The sequence below is a fragment of the Styela clava genome, chromosome 14, assembly GCF_964204865.1.
Source record: "Styela clava chromosome 14, kaStyClav1.hap1.2, whole genome shotgun sequence".
Lineage (NCBI taxonomy): Eukaryota > Metazoa > Chordata > Ascidiacea > Stolidobranchia > Styelidae > Styela > Styela clava.
In genome coordinates this window covers 9,560,877-9,586,611 of record NC_135263.1, presented here as the reverse complement: position 1 = coordinate 9,586,611, position 25,735 = coordinate 9,560,877, and the positions used below count along the sequence as shown (strand labels likewise).

The window sequence follows — 25,735 nt, the reverse complement described above, 5'->3', positions numbered from 1 at the left end:
TTTGTCAGTATGGATACAGGCAAGCTTCAGCAGTAGATATGATTGCGACTGACAGCTGGGAAAACTCAAGTTAACAGTGCTTAAAACATCAGAAATAGATGCCAGATTCAAAGGTTGGAAATTACACAGATTCTGCTTCTCTTGATCAGTTGGAATAGCCAATACAAAACTAGTGCTTTATCTCCAATATTGTAGTGAAAGGTTAGAAACAGATTTGTTGCGAGTCAATTTTTGTAAAATTGAGCACTAATACACCATTTGACTTACAGATTGCACAACCACTTCTGATTTATTCATTGTTATCCTTGTACCACACCAGCCAGAGCAATTAGAAGATTTAGAATCCACAAATCCTGCGATTTAGGCCACATATTCCTTACAAATGTTACAACCCCCAAACCAGTCGTTCTAGGTACTCTATCAAGGCGGGGCGCAAAACCGATTTTACACTTCCCTTTACGAAAAATACTGCTCTATTTCACGGTGTTTTCATTATGTTGCGCATGGTGGGATTTGGATTCTATTTTCCGTCAATCAAAATACCACCGGTATTATAAACAGGCAAGCCATGAGTGCTAAAACCCTTGAGCCATGAAGGTTGGGAACCACTGCTCTATTATCCCTTCAAAGTTCTACCAGTCTAAATCAGCAAAAAACCTGCTCTGTCAGAATATATTGTTTGAAGTAAATGTCAATGTGACCACTCTAATAATATCGATTTAAGCTGCAATTTATTCGAAAAGTAGATTCTAGTAATAGATGTGCAATGGCGATATATTTAGCAACACTGGATGAAGTGCAAGCCCAGTAAATCAAACCATTCAAATCATTTTGAATTTGACTGAAGCTAACAATAGTAAAATCCTTAATATCTAATCAAAAGCTACTGACGTGTTAATAATATGGGTTCAAGTGATCAATTAGAATGGTTATTGAAATTGACGAAACAAAAGGCAATAGTATGAATAAAATTAAAGTCTTAAAACAGATTATCATGCAGATCTCAATAAAATACGTTTAATAGGAATAACAACTTCAAAAAAAAACAGTAATAAAATTGTTACGGGTATGCAAGTTTTTTAAATAATGAAAATGCAGTGAAGTGGGACTTGATCAGATACAAATCCTCAGCAGAAAAACGTTACTTGAGGTTCTCTGAAACAGAAGTCAATGTAATGAGTATGACGCCACAATAGAGAAGAGGATTAAATCGACTGGATGCATGTAACCTTGGAATCAAGTAAAAGCAGGAATGAACCTAATATGTAAATTTTTGCGTGTCCTTTGGCTCCAATTTTGGTCTAACCTTAATTCGAGAAAATTTGCATAAAAAACTTGAAAAGTTTAGGAGCTTCAGAATGTTATGTCAAGCATTTGGAAAGAATCAAAATGACTGATTTATAAAAATGTTGATATAGAGAAACATAAAATATAGTTTTTTCAATTACTCTTCTCTTGGTTATAAATGAATGGAAGATAGGAATTTTTCCAGAACACAACACTATGCTTGAAAAAGTAGAATGGACTATAGCAAAAAGACACTTGATACAGAATAGAATAAGTAAAATAGATTTGTATAGGAGATCAATTTTTGTGATTGGCTGGCATTCAAAGGCAGCTGTGACAGCGATGGAAAAAAATTAAAGTCAATAATATTTTATAAAAATTCCAATAATAATTTCAACTAAATATGTCTTTGAAAATTAAACTTCGAAAAAAAGGGGCACATGGGTAATTGTATAGAGACTGACAATAGCAAAACTGAACCCTATGTCTAAGAACTATTCACGTATTATAAATAATTTGAGGTTACTCCTGATACAAGGATAATCAAAGCAGCTTGATTGAAGGGTAAACATGCAATTTTGTCGAAACCCTAAACATAGGTGATTGCATATCTCGACAATTCTGACCAGTCACACTCCACTGAACAAAACCAACATCACAGAGATTTAATATGTAGGAACAATATTTGACAGCAGTATGATTAAAAACTTTTACCCTTTCCCAAAATTTCCGTTCAGTTTTCAGAAAAAATATTCTAGATAAAAACACAAAATAAAACGAATTTATTTTTATAAACTTTGTAATTCGGCGAGTAGTGCTTCGGAGCTGGTGGAACCAGGGCCCATTCTTTTTTTATCTGCTTCTGCAGCAGCCTGCATAGACGTGTATTTTTTACGCCTTGGCCCACTGTTTGAATTTTCTAATGAAGGGGAAGCTCCCAAATCATCAGCAGTCAAACTGTCCAAGTTGATTTCAGGAGTTACAACCACAGAAGTACTTGAAGTTTGGCCGGTTAGATGACGCCTAGAACGTGATCGATCTAAGACTCTTCTATCCCCTGTTGATCATAAATGTAAAATATATTAATTAAAGTAAATATGGAAAAGCAAAGAAAATGGTGTACCATCTTCAACTTGAACATTAGAAATGAATGATAACCTTATTCATCTTCATTATTATGAATGACATTTACAGGAATATCGGGATAAATTTCAGAAGTAATTCAATAGCACTGCTAGTCAAAGTTGACCAAAATTTCAGAATTTTATTAAATCTGCCATTTTGAAAATAAAATTCTACTCCCTCAAATTTGGCATGTATAACCCTAACCCACTTAAAATATTCACAACTGAATTCGTTTTTGAAGCAGAATGCTAGGATACTGCACATCTTAAAATCTATGTCAAGCATAAAATATACAGCATATACGAACAAATACTTTTTAATGTGACTTCATGTTTTACTCGTCATTGAAGCATTACATGCATGCACCTTGGTCCATTCTTTATCCATTTATTAAGCCAACAATATGGTTTAGTCAAGCATATTTCGAACACCGAATTTAATATGAAAATGGCTTCATGCTACATTCCTCAAATCACTAGTTTCTTACTTCTACACAACAAATCTCAAATGGTACCGTGCAAAAAGATTCCTTATGTCACAAAATACTTGTCGTGCAATGAATCAGTACAATAGAAAAGTACATTCACGGCTGTTTGTTTAACTAAGCACTAATATTATCTCCCCAAAATTTTGCCCCCTTTCTGTGTCAAAAAGTTGAAATCTTAAATCTACCCGTATACCAATGTAAAAATGAATATATATTATCAGCTTTTATAATAGCAACAGCATTCTATCTAATAAAGCTTTTCCATCATGTATTTAAAAATGCATTCGAATAGAAAAGTCAAAAAGTTCTACTAGTCCATATGATATAAACTAAAGTATATTTAAAATGAAGTATTTTAACAAAGCATTGTATATTTGGGTAAAGTGAAATTAAGGCAATCCTGCTACAAGGCACAAAAACGGGATATCCGACAGATAACACTATCTTCTATGTAAGATCAAATGCAACCACCGTTGCAACATTGAAAATGAACAGTTTGGATCTATGGCTTACTCTTACAGTATGTATGTGTGGTTCTTCATATTCGTTCATTTTCTAATTAAATTGGTCTATTAGATGCAACATGTAAGGCTATGATGTTGAAATAGAAATGGCAGGAGCAGTAGATACAAAGTCATTTGTTAAATAGATGATACTACTTTGTGTATAGTATTCATCGATCATAAAATGGTAAAAGTGTTTAACACAAAAATGTATGGTTTACTTTTAGGTGGTACCGTAGACACCGGTTTGTGAGAATAATAATTCCATATATTTTTATGAGTTTTCTTTGATTTTCTCCATCAAGGTTTCACTTTGTGACAATGATTATATTGACAATGGTGGCTAGTATTTCATTAGATCTGATAGAACATTCCACAAAGAGTGAATAGCATGAATCATAATTTATGCCAGTTGTTTTGAAACTTATTAGACGCAATCATATCACATCTAAACTCAACTTTAGTTAAAAAAATTCAACTGTAAATATTTAAATAACAGAATACTATGATGGGCAGTATATTGGCCTTAAATTCATCATATGAAAATTTTTGTTCGGTATCAGAGACTAGCTAGCCATAATTTTTCATGTACGTAACAATTAAAACTAATAAAATTTAACAAATAAGAATAAATGGCAAGCATGAAAAACTGAATATTAGTGAAAATAATTAAATTTCAATAAAAAATTACCCAAATAACATATATTCATAATTAATAAAGGAAAAAGTTAAAACATGGTGAAACGAATTGATACACTCTGCAATGCATACAGAAAGGATAAAACATCAAGTAAGTTTTTTTTTTATGATTTGATTCCAATAAAAATGGTATTAAAAAAAACAGAAAAATATAACTATGACATATTCGGTATATCAGAAGCCTTTAGTCGTCTCATGCCTATTCCGGTTTGTTTTTTTGTGGGTGATATAGGAAGACGTGATCCAGTCAAAGCCCCAAGTAAACTATCTTCCAGGTTCGTTGCTGTGGGTGAAATGGCTTCTAGATTCATGGCGGGTCTTGCCCTCGATCGAGTTCTCATGGCAGCTGCACCTGACTTGGTCGGAGCATCTTCAAGATTAGCATAGAAACAAAGCAAAAAAGTTGATAAAATTAAAAACAAAGTCTCACAACCAGTTAGTTAATTTCTCCAACCGTAAACTGAAAAAGGCTAATTTTCAATATATTTTCGTATAAATCATAAAAATTTAATAATACCAATTATGAATTCTATTCATTGTACTTTCATATATAATCATTTTCATACTTATTTTAGGATATTCAAACAGGAACAGATTCATGCAAAAAATAAATAAAAATCACACAAAATGAGCATTCATGTAACAATAATAATAATGCAATAACATATTTATAAATACAAAAACAAGTATTCAAATAATATCAGTCAGTAAAAAATATAATCGCAAACATAAATAAATATGACAAAGTATAACACGAAAATACAAGACTGAAAATATGAATATTGCATTGGCAATGACTTCACAACACAAGCATGCAAAAACAAAAGCAGATAAAAACTTACGAAGCAAAGAAAAATAAATGCAGTTTGAAAATTAAATGACATTATTGAAATCCATTATTGTTGGTGAATTTAATAATGTAGAGAGCAACATGAGATAATTCCTGCTATACTGTCTAAAAATAGTCATTGTCTGTAAACTGTATTTGGGAACCATGTACCATTTTCTGTATAACTGTTACATTATGTGTAAAAATAGCATCAAATGAATGCTATGTAGGACAGGAGTATTAAGTCTTGTCATCCTTATGAAAATGCCTACATGTTTAGGTATTCTTTGTACAAAATATTCCTGTACAATGGCTATGTGCTATGTATTGATCAAAAATCACAATATCTCAGTATTTTCATGATTCAAGAATTGCTTAATTTCAAGGTACTTTTTTTGGAAATAGCCCTGAATAAATCAACTTTCATAACTTTATACTGTTACATTAAAATATTCAACCTTCCGACACATACGTGATTAAGTATTGTATACTGCATTCAATTGCTGCCATAATGAGAAAAAATGCATGTGATTGTCTTATGTGCCAACATCGGGTAAATAAAGATGGAATGAGGTTGAAAAACAAGTGTCTGTATACAGGGAACAGCATCGTAAATCCAATGCTATCTGTTAACATTTGTTTATAAAAATATCTAAAACATCATTAGATGATGTTCTGGTATCATGCCATTTGATTAATGTGGTGTATAATGTGATACATATTATAGTTTTATAATATGAAGTAAATAAGGTCTTGACTTTTGTGAATTGAAAAACAAAACTGTAATAATGATTATTGATAAAGTGACAGGAACTTAACTGATGTTCTCTCATATCTAAATTTTAGTTTCAAATTCAAATGTATTATAAATACATTTTTAAATAATATTCAAACTACATAATTAGCTGCCAACATATCGATATGTCAGAAAATAATTCCATTCATCATTCTTTAGTAGAATATTCACGAAAAAATATGTTTTTTTTCTCCTTAGTCGGCCACCACAAATGATAGTATATTCCTCTATGAGAGAATACTACAGTGCGATGAGAACAGTGACAAAATAAAACTCAATATCAGTCTGGCAATGGTACTTTATAATCATGCGCATGAAATGTTTTTTTGATTGTTTCATTTTGAATTGAATGAAATGTATGTAATAATTTGAATGAAATTGTTTTGTCCGATATTCTACAAATGTCGGAGAATATGGGAAATGCTTCCAGAAAACCAAACATGAATTTTGAACTAACCTGCCGATAATTTGGGGGATCCACTGCTAGAGAATTCAAATACTGATTAGAAGATTACAATTAGATATAGATATAGAAGTATAGTGTAAATAATGAAAAAATAAAAAGTTACCACAAATATTCCAACTGCAATAACAACCAAATCCCTATTTGAATAATTTTTTGGGTTTAAGAAATTCATCAAGTTCATCAAGAAAAAGATCATAGTGACTCATGAAAAAAATGGATACAAAAACTTAAATTACTGTACAATGATTTTCTTGATACAGTTCAAAAAACTTTTTATACAACCCATTCCCATGTTTAAATCATTTTTGATTTAGTCACCATTCATTGGATATACTTTATTAGTTGCAATGAAGCAGGTCAAAGAAGAGTCATAAAAATTAGTGATTTATGTTTGTTTTACTCTTGGTGAGTACCACAGTTAGAACTTTAGAATGAATGTTATTTTTGCAAGCCAGTATTGTTATACCATCAAGAATGTGTTAAATGTTTATTAAAATTAGTGTCCATGCTCTCACTCAAGGTCAAGCAGACCAAAGTAAACGAAATGCTTTTGGGTCCCACACCACAAAATGACCAGGCCCAATTTTAAATACGAAATTTATGTGTATCATTATTTCTGAAACACTAATTTTTTTCATCTCAATCAACCTTTCAAAGACTTTGGTTAAGTTTGGAATCATGCCAAATATAGCTTTGATGATTTGTTTGCACCTATGCGCCTGAAATTGTTGTAAACCAATGTACTGTATAAGGAAGAGTGACATGTATAGTTTACTACTGTAAAATTATTATATTTATGGTTAGGAGTAGAAAAGGGTGTGGGGTCCTTGGGTTATTTGAACGGCCATAGAGAGCTATTGGGCTAACATATGGACATCTTTGTCAGAGAAGAAGTATTTCAAGGAATGCATGTAATAATATATCATAATAGCTCCTTTGGGATCTCTAGGTGAGTTTGCGTACATTAAAACATAATTTGTTATATTTGTAAGATTTAGCAATCCCTTCAACACAATTTTGGACACCGGAGTAAAAAATGTGCTGTGTGGTTTATTTAGTGAGTTAATCAAGAGCGGGCAAGCAAGCATTCACTACTAAACTGAAAGGAGTTGTTCATGTAATTGTCGTTGCCAGCGAGGGCCATCATTCTCATCATGACCACAGAGTTGGTTCTGTCTATGCTTCTTTGTCCACGAAACTGAGCCATAAGTTGGTCTGGGCTCATCCCTCCTGACACAAGGCCGCAAGACATTAGTATAGCATTGGAACTTTTATTTGCCCTGCGATTTTACGACTTCACTCCAAACAAGGCACTGTACAAGCCACCAATTATGCATAAAGAGCTTCTATTGTTTGTGAAAACCCAAATTTTTCAAATTTAAAAGTACTAATAAATTCACTTCGAATAAGACCCTGTAAAAGCCACCACTGATGCAAAACAACTGAACAATACCGAGAAACCTCTTGTTTGTTTATCACAGAAATTAATTTTTTTGATACTATGTGTTGTATATAATACACCTTTAATCAGAATAGGCAGGCCCATTAGAAACCTATCGTCAATCAGTATATATATCTATCCATATATATATTTGACTTTAGCATCATTCGTAACAATGATAAGGCATAATACAAAGGCAACAAACATATAGAGTTAGTAGACACGATCACACGGATTGTTAGTAAGTGAAGGAAGACAAAACAAAACGAAGGATATCGCAGCTGAGGAAAAAAATTGGGAAGAGATATTTTGTGAAATTTTACCAAAATTTTATTATACAAAAATATTCTTAAATTTTAACACTTTTGGATGAGTTTAGCAAAACACATTTCAAATTTTGAAAAAGTTGAAAAATTTGATGAAAAGTCCAATTCAATTGCTTGCTTTTATAAGTTACAGAAAATAGCTTTGATTCAACCATGCGTCAGATAAATTTTTTTATCGGAAAGTAAGGAATTGGCAAACAAGAGACAAAAGTAACAGCACAAAGAATGAAGAACAAACAAACACATAGCATAACTATCAACATATATCTAGTTTTACTAGCTTAAACATGATCGCGCGCAAACGCACCGAAGTTTTTTTTTTATTAAGCTTCATAGGCAAAAGGTTGCAAAGCTTTAATCTACCGGTATTATTATTATTCTAATTCTAAAATTATCATTAATAAGTTGTACCTTTATCACCTCTCGGCGTTCTCCTTCTTCCTTCCTTTTTAAAAGCTTTTCCAGATGAGAGAGCTTCTAATAAACTATCCATAACACCCTCTTGATCATCATCTGCAACAAAAAATATCATAATTGTAGAATAAACAAAACACTATTCTTCTAACGATTGGGTTTACTCTGCGGGACTAATTACTTAATCCACTAATTACTTAATCCAAACGTCTTGCTGTACACTAACACAAATATATTCCTGTAACAATGTGCCTACGAGTGTTGGGGTGCAGCAAGACTCTTGAATCAATTACTGTTCTAATTTTGTCAAAATCTAAATGTAGTGTAAAAATTTTTTTTTAAATAATAAATATATTCTAAATATGGTCACTTTCAACAAAGACTCCCAACTCAAGTTTCAAAATACGGCTTAAGAGTTTTTGACTCCAATATCAATCAAAACTTGCCAAACTCGGCCTATAATGCCTATGGAATGGTAAAGTTATAATTTTGGTGTAACCAGGAGTCGGGAGCCAAAGTTAAGTCTTTTGTAAATGACTTAGAGATTGGAAGTCGGCCGTAAAATCTTACCAAACCCAATTGGAAGTATTGTAACCGTCTACTCAGCACAAGCAAAATGGATTATAAAGAGATTGAAGCCTACCGGTATTAAGATCAATGACTCCAGTTTTCTTCTTTTTCTTCCTTTCCTCTTTTTCTCTATCTGCTTTCTCTTTAGCAATTTTGGCTCTCCTTTGTTTTTCTTCAACTTCTTTACGATGCTGATTGTCTTTTACAGCTTTCTGAAAGTGTATTATAACATGTATTGACAAGGAAGATCAGAGCAATATATATAAACGAAAAAAAACATTACCAAGAAAAATTTGAAAGAAATATTCAAATAATCAGAAAAAGCCAGAAGTCTAGAATAACAGAGAAATTGTCGAAATTCATTACATCTCCACAGAGATTTAATTCAAAAACACAGAATAATTAAATTAAGCAGTTTTCTAGCAAATATTTTAAAAAAAATATTCACATTATTGTTAAATTATGAATATAAGAAATCAAAAATAACCAGTTTCATTCAAACTCAAATATCCAGTGGACATGACTGGTCGGTAAATTATTATTTCATGAAACAAACCTGATAATCCATACGGAATTGATTCATTTCTGAGAAAAAATCTTCTATTGATTTCTTTTTCTGATCGATACAGAAATAAGCACAGATGTCATCGTATATTGACTTCATGTTATCGTACATGTCTTTCATTAATACAACTTCTTCGCGAGCCTTGTCAGCAAAAGCGTGATTTTATGGCTAAGAAAATTTCCAGACAATTTTTTTTCTGAAGTTGTTCAATGCGAAGTCAGGCGCACTGCTTAATCAGAAGGGGGATCATATCCCCAAAAAATTTGGGGTAATCATTGAAATGTCAAGACTCAAGAGCTTCTATTACGATATAGATGAGATCAGGAAAATGGCTAAAAAGAATTGAGCTGTTCCCGGCTTCTAAAAATGGATTTGTTAGATTGGTCCTGCTATAATTAAAACCGAATTGTCCATGGTTATATAAGAAAACGATAATGGATCAAGGCAAAATCCAGAAATTCACTTATGTGTACGTAAAGTCTCTGACGTGCAACTGAGTTTCAGTGACATTAATAGATATTTAATAAACTGTACTGAATATAGCCTAACGCGTGAATGAAAGCAATTCCAGTGGACATTGTCTTGGAAACAGCTAATTCGAAGGGGATTCCGAATACTATAACTTTGCGAAAAAATAATATAGAAATCCCACTAATAAAACGAGGGGGCCTATTGTCGAAGATAAGTAAATAAATAGTGAATTCATACAACAGAAGATTAACATTTTTTGAAAAGGATATAGATAAGATTTCAACAAATTTGTCATTTTTATTCTTGGAAGCAAAAGTTTTCAAATCCTTGTCAAGAAGATCGATGTTCTTTTTCAATTGTCCCATATTTTTCTGAAGCGTTTCATCAGATACTAAAAATAAACATATTTTCATTTATTTTCTTATTTCATATAAAATCCTGAATCTTCAGTAAGTATCATTTGATTTTCCAAATTTTAATATAATTTTCCTGAATAGGTTAATCCGGCCAGTGATTGAGTTTCAAGATACTCTCGATTGCGTAGTGGAATAGCAACCCATTTGCTAAAGATTTCCTAAAGAATTATTCAATGTTAATACAGTGAATTTTCTTCACAGTCAATGAGCCATGATTTCCATTACAGAAAACAATTGTGTCTGAGATTAAAAGGTTTGGGACTTTGGGAACCTCTGAAATACATCTTTAGTTTTCAAAATTTCTTGTGCTATACATATAACTCCATACCTCTGCTAGCCTTTTCAGTGTGTTGTAAATCGTCAATAAATCCGTAGACGTCAGCATATTTCTTTTCTTTACCTTCTTCAATTATACCGGCCAAGAAATGTAACATTGTGATTTTGTTATCAGAATCTTTGGTGTCTTTCAACTAGGAATAACATAATTAACATAAATAAAAAGTAAGTTTAATAACTCTAAAAGTCGAAGACTAAATCTTCGCTGTGAGTTTTACCTAGCATACATGCATTAACATGATTGAAATTGAAAAAAAATAAATGAAAATCGATTCAACTTTGCAACGTAAAAATCGAAGTAAATTTTGACGAGATCATTCACACATTCACTCTTAGCAAAGTTTTTAGAATGGTGGCAAAAAATGTTCAAAATCAGGCAAGCGGGTTAGGTAGAAAAATCATCAAATTTGCTTGCTCTCAGCTTGGTCAAATGCAGACAAGTAATTACGAACTCTAAATGGTCACTCAAGGTGATGATCGGTCCAGCTTAATGGTAATAAGTTGTATAAAATCCATATTCTGAAATTATTGAGTGCAATCACAATCAGCTTAGACAAGGTTTGTTTTTTGATCACTAAACCATACCAATTAACATACAAGTGTGAATTCATTAGACTTGTCAAGCAAAGATTAATTGAACATGACAAAAAATATGGCAACATCAAACAGGCCAAAATGAAATTTCCAACTGGAAAGATATCAAACCAAACAAACCTTAGTTAGATAACTGATATCAAAAGCAATAGTTTGTGCATTTCTTGATCCAGAATTCATATAATTTCCCACGAATAAAACGAGTTCGAGAAAGTTTCGAAATCTGAAAGCAATGATAAAAATAGTTATTTTATAGGAGTATTGCCTATTGTACAGACATGAATAGCTTTAAAAGGAGATTTTGAGTTTCACATTTGCTGGCTTGTGAAGACCAATTATAAATCTATCTACGGTAGTTTCACTAGTACTTTGTGTACCAGTGGTCCTCTGTCACTTTTCTCAAAGATGAGCCTCCTTTGCTTCTAAGTGAGTGTATGCCTAATCTTGCTTTGAGCAAATCAAAAATTCTCAACTCTCCAGCATTTTCACAAAGCACAATCTTTGCGAGAGTTTCCAATACCAGTTTATAGTCAGGATAGCTGACCAGTCAGTATAATATGGCAATGTATAGCAGTATATACACACATTATCTTGTGTTTTTTGCAGTTGTTGATGCATTAAATCTTTTGCAGTTTTACCTGGTGCCTTTATTACTGTAAGGCTAAGCGATAGCCGCATGCTATTTTTTCGCCTTTTCCCGGGGCAATGTGTAAATGGAAAAATCAAATTTTTTCTGTTGCTCAGCTAATCGCTGAAGACTGTTATATGTCCCGTCGACAAAAAATGTTGAACATATCTGTACTAGAGCATTGCTCCTCACATTAAAGTACCCATGTTCAGTCTTGGCGCGAAAATTCCAGAAGCTCAGCATATTAACGATAGTTCGATATATTGGTCTAAAAGGAAATAAAATATGACGAGAACAAATGAATTTGAAACATATCTTACTTCATGCTTTTGTTGATATCTTGACAAGCTGCTGTCGCCGTGACAATAAGAGGTTTTATATCACTGATGAGTTCATCAAATTGTAATTTGAATTTTATATGATTAAGACGTGGATGAAGACGTTTCACATCACTCATCTAGGTTGAAAACATTGAAAGATTAAGGATAAAAAAAATCACTTCTTATCTGCTCCCATTTGATCAAATTTAATAAAATTAATGTTACTTAGGATAGGAGAATGGACTGGCGACATTGAAATTCAGACTTGTTATGATCATTGTTCATAGCTAAAAAAACAGGTTTTGTTATCTCACGAATGAAATGTTCATAGTTCATAAATTAATAAACCTATGCTCGTTGGAATTTCACATTAATAACAATAAATTTGTATTTATTGTATTAAAAATGTAAACGTTGTGATTTTGAAAATTTTGAGAACTTCGGAATTATTAGGATATTGACTAGTTTTTGGCATTGGTTGGTATTTCAGGTAAAAAAAAATTGACCACAATGGTATTATACAACTTAATTTTTACAATTCTCATTTTCAATCTAATATCATTTCGAAGCAAAATCATATTATGAAGCAAATTTTTCTCCAAAATAGACCCGCTTAGACATATACAAGAAAACAAGTTTTCAATGTTATTAAACTTCCAAAATTTTCATATTCTCATGGGATGTCTCAAGTAAAAATTACTTACAACAACAAGAAATTGTTCTGCTTCCACAAGTTCATTGTAATGTTTCTTCTGTTCAGCAGCAGCTGTCAATGCCTCTGGTTCTGGTAATTGCTTGAGTAAATTATTAACCATTGATTCTGTGAGCTCTGGAGGAACTTCTAATATCATATTTTTTACTTGTTCGTAAGGCATTTTCAATGTGCCCAAGAAAATAGCTGAAAATAATAGAAACAAAAAAGATCAATTTTATTAAGTAAGTAAGATTATATTGACATAGACCATCAATCTGTGATAAAAAGACCTTCACATACATAAATTTTGCGCCATTTTGGAATCAAGGACTCTCAGCTCTTTAACTTTTTTCTGTGGCTTGGCTTGCGTTGCATCTTTTTTGACAATTTTTTTCTGTCCGAATGCTGCCATCAACCTTGTAAATAAATCAGGGCTTTCGTAACGCTCTTCGTTCGCTTTCACCCAAAAGCTATTGTCCTTGACTTTAGCAACGGCAAGTTTATTCCAGTTCAAACGTTTCATAATAGTCTCCGGTTTATACTTCTTCTTTTCAGACATGCCGCCTGGAAGTGCTGGTTTTGCAGGTCCACTGAACATTGGAGGGGGAGGTGCCCCGCCTGGAGGTGGGGGTGGTGGAGGAGGACCCATTCCTGGTGGTGGGGGCGGAGGAGGTGGAGCACCTGGTGGAGGGGGTGGGGGCGGAATTCCCGTACCAGGAGGTGGTGGTGGTGGTGGGGGAGGAGGAGGTGGAGGTCCCATACCTGGAGGAGGAGGGGGTGGTGGTGGTATCACGCCACCTGGCACAGGTGGGGGTGGTGGGGGAGGGGGAATATTACCGGCTGTGCCTCCTGCAGCGGCGCCAACAGCAGAAGCAACAACAACACCACTTGCGATCTGAAAAAAGACGAAAAAAATTCACAAATCTGATACTAATACACCATCAACGAAATATTTAACTTGAAAACAGATATCAAAGTAATAAAGGAATTGAAACAATTTAAAATTAAATAAATACCGATATTATAAAACAAAATTGGTTCACAATTCTGAAAATTTTAATAGATTTCTTCAGAATATTCAAGAAGAAAAAATTTCAGAGTGAAATATTGAAAAAGGGAAGCAACATACCTTCTCTTTCAAATCTTTTATTTCGGCTTCGTAATCTCGTAATTTAACTTCAATTTCTAACATTTCTTTGGTTTTCTTATTAAGTTTTGTTTCGGCTTCTTGTCTTGCAGTCATTTCACTTTCCAACTGAGAATAGCATTAATTAATTGAATTTATTATTCACAAAATCATTTTGTCAGTATAAATTTTCCATACCTAGTACATAGATAAATGGTAAGAAGTAAATAACAGAATTTTTCAAGTTGAACAAATGGCCTCGCACCACATCTCTCGTTTATAATCAGTATTTTAGCTTTTACATTTCAAAATCTCCAAAAACTTTCAAATTTTGAAACTAACTTGCAGATGGAATAATTTGAAAAAAAAAATACAGATGAAACCAGTGGCGTACCCCAAGGCAGGTGTATAAGTCTCATCTTTTTACATATACATTTTTAATACATTTTCAACAAAAAGTGATCAAGATGAAATAGTCCTAACTCCTAAGCTACAAGTTTGGGTTATATACAGAGAAAAACTACAAATTAGCTAAATGTTCATATTCAAATCAAAGTCGAATAAACACAAACCTGTTTTTGAGATTGTTGTAGTTTATATTCACTTTCTTCGACTTTGGCTTTATCAATTAGGCTATCGATGAGCGGTTCAACATCAACTTCAAATCTTTGTCGATATCTGAATCGAAAAACCATGAATTTTTATTAACAATAAGACAAAGAAAGAGGGATGATGAGAATGGGGTGAATAGAAGAATTTTTTTTTAATTTAAACACTTATTTCAATCGTCTTGACATTTGACATTCAGGTCCATACAGACAATTTCAAATTCTGTTGAATGTAGGAAATAGTATACCAACAAAAACAAAGTTACTTTCAAAATATTTTGAATCCTTGATTTTAGGAAGCATTTAGACGAGTTACATTTAAAAAACTATCACTTTGAGCAATTTAAGTATCATGATGTGACTAAGTTCTGAAAGCCGTAATAATATAGACAATGAAATAACTATTTTTTAATTTTCCTGCTTTTTCAAATTAAAACTCATTGACTATATATCGGATTATGTGTTCTTTGTTGATTCAGACACGGACCCAATTTAGAATATATTCAATATTCCATATAAAAAAATATATTTTAGGATTTATCGCCTATCCCATACGCATGAAAATTCATTGAGTTATAAACACATCGAAAATTATATTCCATTTTAATGTTAAATTTTTTTTATCTATCCAATTAGAATATTAAATTAATATTGGTCATCTTCGTGAATGATTGTTGATATTGAATAAATGGCCATGGGATGTGAACAATAGATGCAATCTGTCTAACTTTTATATTACCACTGGTAATCGTTTGACTAATTTAGTACATTGACAATTGGAAGTTCGAAACAGTCATATATAGCCACTATTTGTTTTTTACCCTATTCTGTAATTACATTACAGAAATTACATTATAATTACATTTTATTAATTGCAAAATCACATAATGTTTAAAAATGCCGATATTGAATAATTCCAATACAACATTGTTTTCGTGGGCCTTCTAATTATTTTTTTGAACAATCTGTATGCTTAGCTGGTGAATGATGACACATAAAATTTCACAGATAGACTTTGATACATGAGTCAATGGCAATCGTATAAAAGTCATGATAGAGTAAGCAAATATATATTTTGCAAGGGTTGGCAATGTTTATTACTCATCCAATAAAGGAGTGTCAATCAACATCAGCAACAAAGAATGCACCTTACACTCATCATTTATACCGATTCTTAGCTTAGCTTCAAGTTATTTTAACAAGATTTTCAAATGTCCTAGTAAAGCATTTTTCGCTTGGAAATCGAAGAAAAATACTAATACTAACCCAAAATCTGGATCCATTCCACTTTTGTGTAATATGATTTGAGAAACGCATTCTTCGATAAGTTTGTAATATTGGGGTCTGAAAGTGAGTGATAAAGTAGAAATTAACCTAGAATGCCTCATTTGACGACTTGATTTTTAGAGATGTGGGATAAGTCAAAATAATTTACTTCAAAAACTCAAGTTGACTAAGCATTCCCAACAGAGCATCAAAGACAGCTTGCTTTTGCATATGCAAGTGTTTTTCCTATTAAAATTTGGTTTCATTGGAATGTTGGCAGCCATAAACAAAATTATCATAAAATTACAGTAAATGTCATTTGTTTGATGGCTCTTATTTTGACGTCTGGCAAATTTTCCCCAATTCCACAGTTCTGGAAAATTTTTTTAAAAAATGGGAGAAAAATTGAAACAACGTCTCATACTTGACCCATTCATCATCTCTGATACAGAGCAAATGTTGGAGAATTGAGAGAAGAAATTGTTCACTGCTTGTTCCTATAAGTGATTCCTTCAATACTTCAAAAATTTCTGACATATCCGTGAATTCAATAATAAATTACATTAAGGAATTTTTTAAGAAATTATTAGAAAAAAAGAATATTCACAAAAAAAAGTATTAAAGTCTCGTCCTTGCAAAAAATTAAACAAATCAAATATATTTTCAAAGGATATTCAAATTCAGATCTGATTTCGTGATATCGATGGACGAGATCATCGAAATCAACATCTCTATGTTCTTCAAACACCCTCAATTGTATTTGAAGTTCTTCATTTTGGCTCTTTTTTAAATCCTATAAAGACAAAAAACATCAAAAAATGAAATTAAATTCATCTGAGTTTGGGAAGATTTCAGACAAGCACTAATTGACAGGTGTATGATGCTATCACCAAATTGATAATGGAAAGCTAGTTGGCAACAGCACTCTTTGATATGATCTCTGGCATAGATTGGCAGTGGCATCCACTGTCTACCATCCAATAGAAAGTACAATGGAACTGGCGGGACAAATCGTTGCGGTGAAACCAAAGTAGCTTATATGACCCTTTTTTAGAAATGGACTTATTTTTATATTCTGTCATTACGGGACATCTTTTGAATTCTGGGCAGTCTCTTGTACTTATTTTCAATTCCAAAATTATTTTTTTTTAAGTCATTCGATGAAAATCCATTTGACACTCCCAAAGTAGACTATTTATGTTACGAAACTTTGCATAGTATTCAATTTTAGCAGTTCAATATAAAAAATTAAAAAATAATGTACCTTGATTTACTCCCTACTTAATCCTGCATAAACGATTAATCATATTATCAATTATTCAATTTCGCATTTCATTTTAAATTCCAAGTTTATGTAAAATTGATAACAGCAATGATAGTAATTATAGATTTGTTTTAGAATTTTCACAATAGTATAATAAAAGGCGCATATATGATCACATCCTCAAATGGTAAATAAATATGATAAAAGAAGCAATGACAGGCAACACTAGGTTACCTAAACACGGAAACCATGATTGTTTTTATAAATGATGAATAAACCAATAGAATAACACTCACAGGTAAAATATGAAGAAGACCAGCTCTCATGATTTCGTTACGAAGATGAAACCTAAAATCTAACTCATCTGGAGTGCATACGAGTACGTTGACAAGTTGAAGGCACGCGACACTGAGTAATGGAAGTTGTTCAGAGCTTCTCAAACCTTCTATAATAGCAGCGAATCTGCTTGTTCCTGCAGCAAGGACAGCGGTACCGGGTCCCGATCGATTGGCATTCGGTGAATATTTGAGAAGAGAGTTTTCATGACAAACGGTAATGGCAGTCAGGACTTTGTCATGGCTGAAAAGAAAATACTCAAATAAATTTTCAAAATATTTTTCTTGGAAGAGAAAAAGTGTAACAACCGGCAAAAAGACCACAAAATTAAAATTTTCTGAATTCATAAATATGTTGTGCAAACAAAAAATATTGAATAAACTGACCATTCGCAAAAGCTAAAGATATCTGAATTGCAATAATATGCGAATTCAGAAATATGAGATATTTTAATTTGAAGATTTAAGTTTGAACTAACCAACCTAGCAGATGAGAGAATTATAAAAGTAATTGACTAACGTTGATAAAAGTAGAAAAAGAATGTGGGCAATTTTATATTAAGTTCTTTATCCTTGCATATCTTAATCCTTTAATAATGATATCAGTGATTCAAAACATTCTTACCCATCTTCAAGCAAGCACACTGCTGCAACCAGTTTTACTGTGTCCGCCATCATAGATTTATTATGTGGGTCTATGGCTCTGCATAATGTCACAATGCCATTTTCTTTCTCAAACATATCCCTGATTCCATACTGAAGAAAAAAAAATAATTCATTTCAAATATTTTACATTCAAGAGAGATTTTTTTCTAGAACGCGTTCGAGTATGGTGTGGTATAGCAATTTAAGAATACTGCTTACAATTGATGCTTGTACAGTTGTATTTTACTGGAATTTCGACAAGCTTCCCCATCAAGAAATCTTTTAATGACTGAAATTTTTCTTTTTCATATGAAGTAAAGCGATTAAATCTCCATAGGATTTTTAGAACCACTAACATATGTAGTCACCCGAAGGAAGTTCCACCCAAGAGATAAAATGATTATACATACATAAATTAAGAAACCCATTTGCAACATTATTATATTATTTAAACCTATCTATCAATCTGGTATACTTCAAAACAGTGGTTCTCAAACGAGGGCGTAGACACTTTTTAAGGGGGCATGAAGCTAATTAAAAATAAAAATATTTGTTAGATTTGATCTTGCCCGCCTTATAATTGGATATTTACATTTCAAAACTTTCCATTTATTTCATTATTTATGTTCCTTCCACGTTATTTCAACATGTTTTTTGAAAAAACATCTTTTCGCCTTACTATCTGCTATTTATAGCTTATGGTTATCTACTTATTTTTGAAGGTGGGCCGCGAGACTTGAGCAACTCTAAAAAGGGTGCGACTCAAAAAGTTTGAGAACTACTACTTTAATAACACTCAAGGTCGATAAAAATTAACTAAAATTTTATGTACCTTATATTAGCATATATAAATTCACATTGCTATACCTTGTTATTCATAAATGCTTTCAAACATCTAATAATTTCATGTTTGATTTTCTGATCGACTTGAGTATCTCTGCTATTGTCATATTGATCATTGAGAATCCGTAACAAAATATTGAGACCTTCAGCTCCAAAATTTTGTACCCAACTGTTGAAATAAGAACATATTTAATACAACCCGATGAAGTAAATGTTGCCTATATGGTAATTGACAGCTATCAAACAAAATCATGCTCTAAATATATAAGTTTTCACCATTGTTTGGCAGGTATTCACATGATATAAAAATTGTACCAACTTTTTTTTTATATTACCAATGAATGAAAACTTGAACTCCTGCTTAGACATCTTCTAAACCAAGTCATATATATGGATTAGGTGGCATGAGAAATAAATTATGGCAAAAACAAACAAGCAAATGATGTAACTAGCAATAGGTCTCTTACTACAAATATGCTGCAAAAAATCTGAATTAATTCTAATGCAGAAATCCAAAATATTCCAGTGTATGTTACTATCGATCAAAAAAACAACGACTTGTCATCCACACCGTCAGTTAAAAAGTAAATATACTATCTTTATCTACCTCAATGGATTGCTGTTCAAAGACACTCTGAGTGATTCAAGAAGACGAAGCAGATCCCTTCGATCATTCCCACCAAGAGTACCGGCTTCATCTTTCAACGTTAGGTTGTTTAAATTCAGTATGAATTGTTGTGGAGTTGTACTTTGTTCTCCCTGGTTGTAAATTTTTTAACATGGCTAATATTGATATAACAATTTTATCAACCTCATAAGTATGCTGTGTTTATTGATATTTGAAAATTTTGCACAATTCTTGGCACTATATTGTTTATTGGGTCTGGGATGGACCTACCCATCATTTTGCTAAAATATTGTTGTTCCTGTTGGGGTTGTTGCCATGGAAAAAATTTTCTAGAGTCAAATGGGGCCCGATACTTCACCTCATATTTTGTTGTATCATATCCCCAAGTAGCATTACGTCATTCTATTCCGCCGACATATACAGCAAAAGGGGTGACAAAGTAAGGCTCTGTTAGCACCCTGAAGTGGTTTAATGGGAAACTTTTGAGCCATATATTAGCCATTTGACCTTCACGTCCATATATTTGAGCAGTGCTCTCACAGTCACCATTTTAAAAAAAACCAACTTGTCATTTAGTCATTAATCAGACATGATATAAATAATTGGAAACATCATAATATTGATTCCAAAATCTTTCCACACAATTTCAAGTGGATGCCTATTGCCTATGCAAAAGCATGTTTAGGATATGGACACAAATTGCAAAATGTAGGCTATTTATTTGCATCTCAATATTGTCGAATAGCATGAACAACACAGTACAAATGAATAATGATTTACAATTTTTTGAATTTTTGCCCTAAATTTGCAAATAATACATCAAAAGCTAAGTCAGTAACCAAAGTCTTAAAATAAAAATGATTATATTTTTAAGTGTGCACAATATGCCTATATTTTTCAACATTTTTTAATCACACAGTGTGCAATTACAACAGCATGTTCCCAATTATAATAATACTTTAATAATGACACGGACAATGATATGGTTGGTACAACATTAATCATAGCCTACCTTTAATGATTAAAAGACCGGCTAGTTTTAGGTAAACAATTAATGACTGAACTGTGTAAATATGGCAATCCCATTATTATCACACTGTCCACATTCCAACGGGGAGACACAGTATGATAGTATCCCTCAGTAAATATTCTTTCATCTAATTTTACTCTGTCATGTAAGATTAGGTCATCCTTTACAATGCCAGACAATGAAAATACTTTGTGATAATATGAAACCATCAAGCCAATACATATTCTGAAATTATTAGATTACATCATGATGAATAAACTGACATTTTTTATTAATTCTCATTATATTATTACAAAATTGAATTGTGACACATTTCTTGAACAGCCTTCGTTAGGGATAATAAAATCAAATATTTCATTAATATAACCATTATTAAATATTGAATGATACCTCACGATTTGAAATTTATTATTTGGTTGCTATTTCCTCATTAGAAAATGATAATAATAAAAATCAAATCACAATTCACAAGTATGTGAAAATCATGGATCAGCAGAAATGTAAGTTTTTGAAAACTGAAGAAATTTGTCTTTTTCATAATCAGTGAAAATATGTTTATCAGTCCCATTAGTTAATACTGTATTCCCTAATGTAAGGGATAGTAAGAATATATATATTTTTTGGCACTGAATAGGAGAAAATCTATAATTTATAATCACATCTTTTTCCATCAAATACTTTACCAAGCAACAAGCAGCCTAATAATCTATGTTAAAATAATTACAGTTCCATTTTTCCTACAAATAAAATCATGGCTATTAAAATTTTAAAACCTTGTTGTATTTATAAATAAACAAGAAAAAAGAAACATTAGTAAATTTATGTGAAATAAATTAAGATTACAATTCGAGGCAAATTTTAGATTGGGTGATTATAGTGAGAAAATTGAATATAAATATTGTAACTCAGATAACCATGTTGAAATAATTTCCTTTTATCAATGAAAGTAAAAATTTGATTCTTTGATAGATTGTACTATAGACATACGCTTGATATTCTAGAACTAGGGGAAGCGTTACAATTCGAGGATTCATCCATAATGCAAAAATCATGATAGGTACATATTTATTGATTATAAATGAGAAAGTAACAAAGTTCACCTTTACAATTGATGTTTTATTTAACCACTGAACGACCATTCCTCGTTTCACGTTAATGTCTTTGCCTCTAAGTGGTTCTTTTCGGTCTTCTGCCAAGTTCATGTCATCCTAAAAAAAGGTTGTAAAAATTCTCAATTAATGGAAATTCCATCTTTTTTTATTTTTAGTCAAATGCAGTTTTCAATTTTGAAATTTTAATGAATTGAATAATATATATTATTTTACACAAGAAAATTTGTTACAAATTTCCACAAAATACTGAATTCCGAGGAAATATACTAAACAATGACGCAACTAACAATCACATTCAAATTCTTCACTTTAGGATGGTTAAATTTTGAATGTTATTCACACACAGGAAGGACCATATCAGAAAAATTCACTATCTTTAGGAAATACTCTAACTTAGGTCATGTCCAACAGAAAAAGTTTCATGAATTCATGGATATTGATTTTTATAATGCAGAAAGTTTAAAATAGTTTTAAATAAGAACTGAACACCAGATGCCAATTGTGCAGAATACCATTTTTTTTCAAATTGAAATTTTCCCAAAGTAAAAAATTAATCGTTAAATAGCTTTCTCGCTTGCTATGTATTAATGGATCCCTTATGAACTGACAAGAATTATAACGGCTATATCTGTTGGAAAAAATAGTTCAAATCACGCTTTCACAAATTTTTTATTCGTAATATTATGTCTGGCCAAATATTATGTGATTGATCATTTCTCATCATTGTTGTAAACTGCTTGTCTAACAGTCTGATTTGGTCAGACAAGACGATACACAAAAAAATAAAGTGCGATGGCAAGATTATTGAAAAGCTTTAAAAATAATTCTGATTAAATTCTTATAAAACACTCTTTTTTTCGATAACCCCTAGCTAGCACCAGCTAGTTACTTGTGTATAGTAGATTTGTTTCAAGACCATATTATTATGTAGAGCCGTAAAAACCAAACTGCTTAAGATAAATGGCAATTAACAGGCTCTTACCAACATCTTTTCAAACAGTGTGAGGATGTCATGTTCAGAAAGGTTTGATGCTACTGTATCAGGCATCATCTGCATTGCTGTACCTTCTTCTTGTATTGCTGCAGATTTTCCATGATGCTTGCTTTTTTCTTTCTTTTTGCCCTGACTCACGGAGGCAAATCTGTCGAGCTTTTATAAAATGGAATTTTAATAAGACATGAAAACTTCTGGCGGCAAAACTTGAAAAAAATAATATATCAATAAAATAATATTATTGTAAAAAATAATTCAGGAATGTCAGCCATATCGCAGAATGTCAAAAATAATCGCAAGGAATATTTCACTCAATTTACATGCTAAATCAGAATAATTAAAAAGTCACATTTTTTTAGCAAAAATTTGGATTTTGAATAGTATGACTTGTAAAAATTTTTTTCAAACTTATCACAACTGTTTCAAGATATCGAGTTCCGAGCAGTAAACCTATATTACACTATAATTTACGATTAATAATGCACTTTACGAGTTACATTAAAAATGAAACTGATCCTCACCTAACTGTCCAGCAACTAAACACACTGCACACCATGTAGCAAAACAAAATAGCATAAATATATTTAAGAAGAAAAAACATGGCACCAATAAAAAGAATTCAAGTAAGCTGGAATTTAACATATTTTTCACAAATCAGCATCAAATTTGGTCAAGACTGCTATATATTATGTTAGAGTAAATCAATTCAACAATGATACGAACTAATTTAATTCAAGAACTTTTTATTTTATTTTTTTTAATCCTCCATCGCTTCAAAAATAACAGTTGTAACTCGTTGCTTACAGTTGAATGGATTCGCAAAATAAAAAGCGGGACTGATATAATAACTTATCAAGATATTGATAGTATTAAAAATAACCATGACTAATTCCCATGGAGGACGAGCATATTGCCCTTTCGTGCTGGAAGCTTTTATTTACCAAACTTGAGTCAGTTATCGTTAAGTTGGTATTTCGATTTGCATGAGCATGTTGACGTTTGTACTTGAAATTTTCAAGTAGTCTCGATATCCTAATAGCAATGCCAATATAGCATTGATAACATTAAGTTATTGTAGATAATAACGCTATGTAGTGATGAATGGAACACTGAACCTGGCATGTTTTCTTTAAATACCCTAAACGTGGCAGTCAAATATCCCTCTATGAAAGAGTCCATTCTTGTGGAATAATTTTTAATCACATCAATAATCATGCATTTGTTTTTATCTGTATCATAACATAAAGAACATAGCTGTGGAAACATACACATGACTGAAAAAGAATCCACAATATTAGGAAATATGTGGATTATTATCTCTGTGAATAAAAAAACTTGTTATTTTGGCATTGCAATCTTATTTATTAATAATATCATCTTGAGATTGCCTTGGAATTCCAATAGAGATAATATTTTCCAAGTCATTGAATAACTTTATTAAACTGGTATTATAAATGCGGTAGACTAATTATTACCCAGCCTTTATATGATTATGTGATGTCATTTTACGCATGATTGCCATTTAAATCTATTATCATATAAACCTTGACATAACCTTTATATATATACCCAATAAGCTGTTTATAAAAAAGTAATAAAGAATGAAAAAATATATATATAGCAGTCTTGACCAAACTTTCTTTTAATTGAACAGAGATTGGACATGCATTGCCAAAAAATAAAATTTAAAATCAAATCCAAAGTAACTCAAATGCCACGTCTGCATTCCAAGCTTCCTATATTCCAAGCTTTCAATACCTTTTTGCTGGTGCCACCACCCGTCCAGGGACTTTTTAGACTTACAAATTTGGATTTCCGACCCTCTCCTCGGCTTAAGTTCGACATAGTTGCCCTTTGTTAATCCACCCAAATAGAACAATGTTGATAAACAGATTTTTAGAAAAATTGGTAAAAACTTCAACGATGTTTCATCATCTGGTAATGTTGTCTCACATTTCACAAAATTATTTTATAAGCTATAACATACCAAAAATATTAACAGTAATTAAAATAATTATTGGATTGCCCAAGTTCCTGTAATTTAAAAGAATAATTTATGCAATATATTTGTGAAATGAAAAAAACTAAGCTTATATAAAGGTTGCCTTCAAACTTTGCATTATGTTCTCTGTTCTTTCTAGGTTACATTATTTTAATCTCAAAATACTCAACATTGTTGGACTTCAAATTCAAAAGGTATACAACATGTATACAAAAATCCTAATATATTTGATTAGACAATATGGTTCATAAAATAAACGTAAATAAAAACTGCACGTCTGCACTGGTCTAGAAAGTTAAGTTGAACGAAATTTAAAATTAAATTTATTCAGGATAGTGTGACAAGAGCAGAGCTAAATCTTTATGGCCTCAGCTCTGGCACTCTATTTTTCACCTCTGTCCTGGACCTCAGCTTCAAGCTGGGTAATAGAAGTCAGTTAAAAACCCACCCCTTGCCATGGTGGTGCTACAAATATAGTATTACCAACAATGAAACAAAGTACGGTAGTACCAGCTTACATGTGACACCAGGCTACTGAACTATTAACATATGCCCAATAGAGAAAGCAGTGTCAATATCAATGTTATTATATAGAGTGGTACAGGGAATTGCAATCAGATAAGATAACATGAAAGTGTTATTGATGTTATGAAAACAATTTAATGGATGCAATTCAACATTAATAGCAAAAGGACCAACTGCAAAATAGACTCGATTCACCTATGCTCAAGTGAGAAACAGGGCATTCTGAATACTGGGAATTTCTTATTACATAGGCTATATAATATCATATAAATGTCTGTATTGATAACCACTGTAATTGATTGATTACTGAATGCGGTGTCACAATGAAAGCAGAAACAGGAAGAATCAAGAAAAAATGGAATGTTCGAATATTACTACAACATGATAGTT

General features: G+C 31.8%; 1 protein-coding gene across 5 annotated transcripts; it reads right to left on the bottom strand.

Annotated features, from left to right (window-relative positions):
- Positions 1–714: 714 nt before the first annotated feature.
- On the bottom strand, positions 715–24,869 carry LOC120341262 (protein diaphanous homolog 2-like). Of its 5 annotated transcripts, XM_039409747.2 has the most exons (23): positions 24,577–24,869; positions 22,807–22,974; positions 21,813–21,920; positions 19,662–19,813; positions 19,079–19,223; positions 18,192–18,322; positions 17,528–17,810; positions 16,642–16,760; positions 16,392–16,508; positions 15,968–16,045; positions 14,666–14,771; positions 14,097–14,222; positions 13,268–13,862; positions 12,978–13,171; positions 12,274–12,410; positions 11,446–11,548; positions 10,724–10,865; positions 10,249–10,370; positions 9,500–9,664; positions 9,017–9,155; positions 8,371–8,472; positions 6,184–6,209; positions 4,295–4,471 (listed from the first exon to the last, which is right to left on the bottom strand). In XM_039409747.2, exons 1-23 carry the CDS (start codon positions 24,661–24,663, stop codon positions 4,439–4,441), a joined length of 3,378 nt encoding a protein of 1,125 aa, XP_039265681.2. In that variant the 5' UTR covers positions 24,664–24,869; the 3' UTR covers positions 4,295–4,438. The 5 variants fall into 5 exon arrangements, with proteins under 5 accessions (XP_039265677.2, XP_039265678.2, XP_039265680.2 ...); XM_039409743.2 differs by lacking the exons at positions 4,295–4,471; positions 6,184–6,209 and adding an exon at positions 715–2,344 and having other exon boundaries at positions 24,577–24,868; XM_039409744.2 differs by lacking the exons at positions 4,295–4,471; positions 6,184–6,209 and adding an exon at positions 715–2,344 and having other exon boundaries at positions 24,622–24,868.
- Between the last annotated feature and the right edge of the window lie 866 nt (positions 24,870–25,735).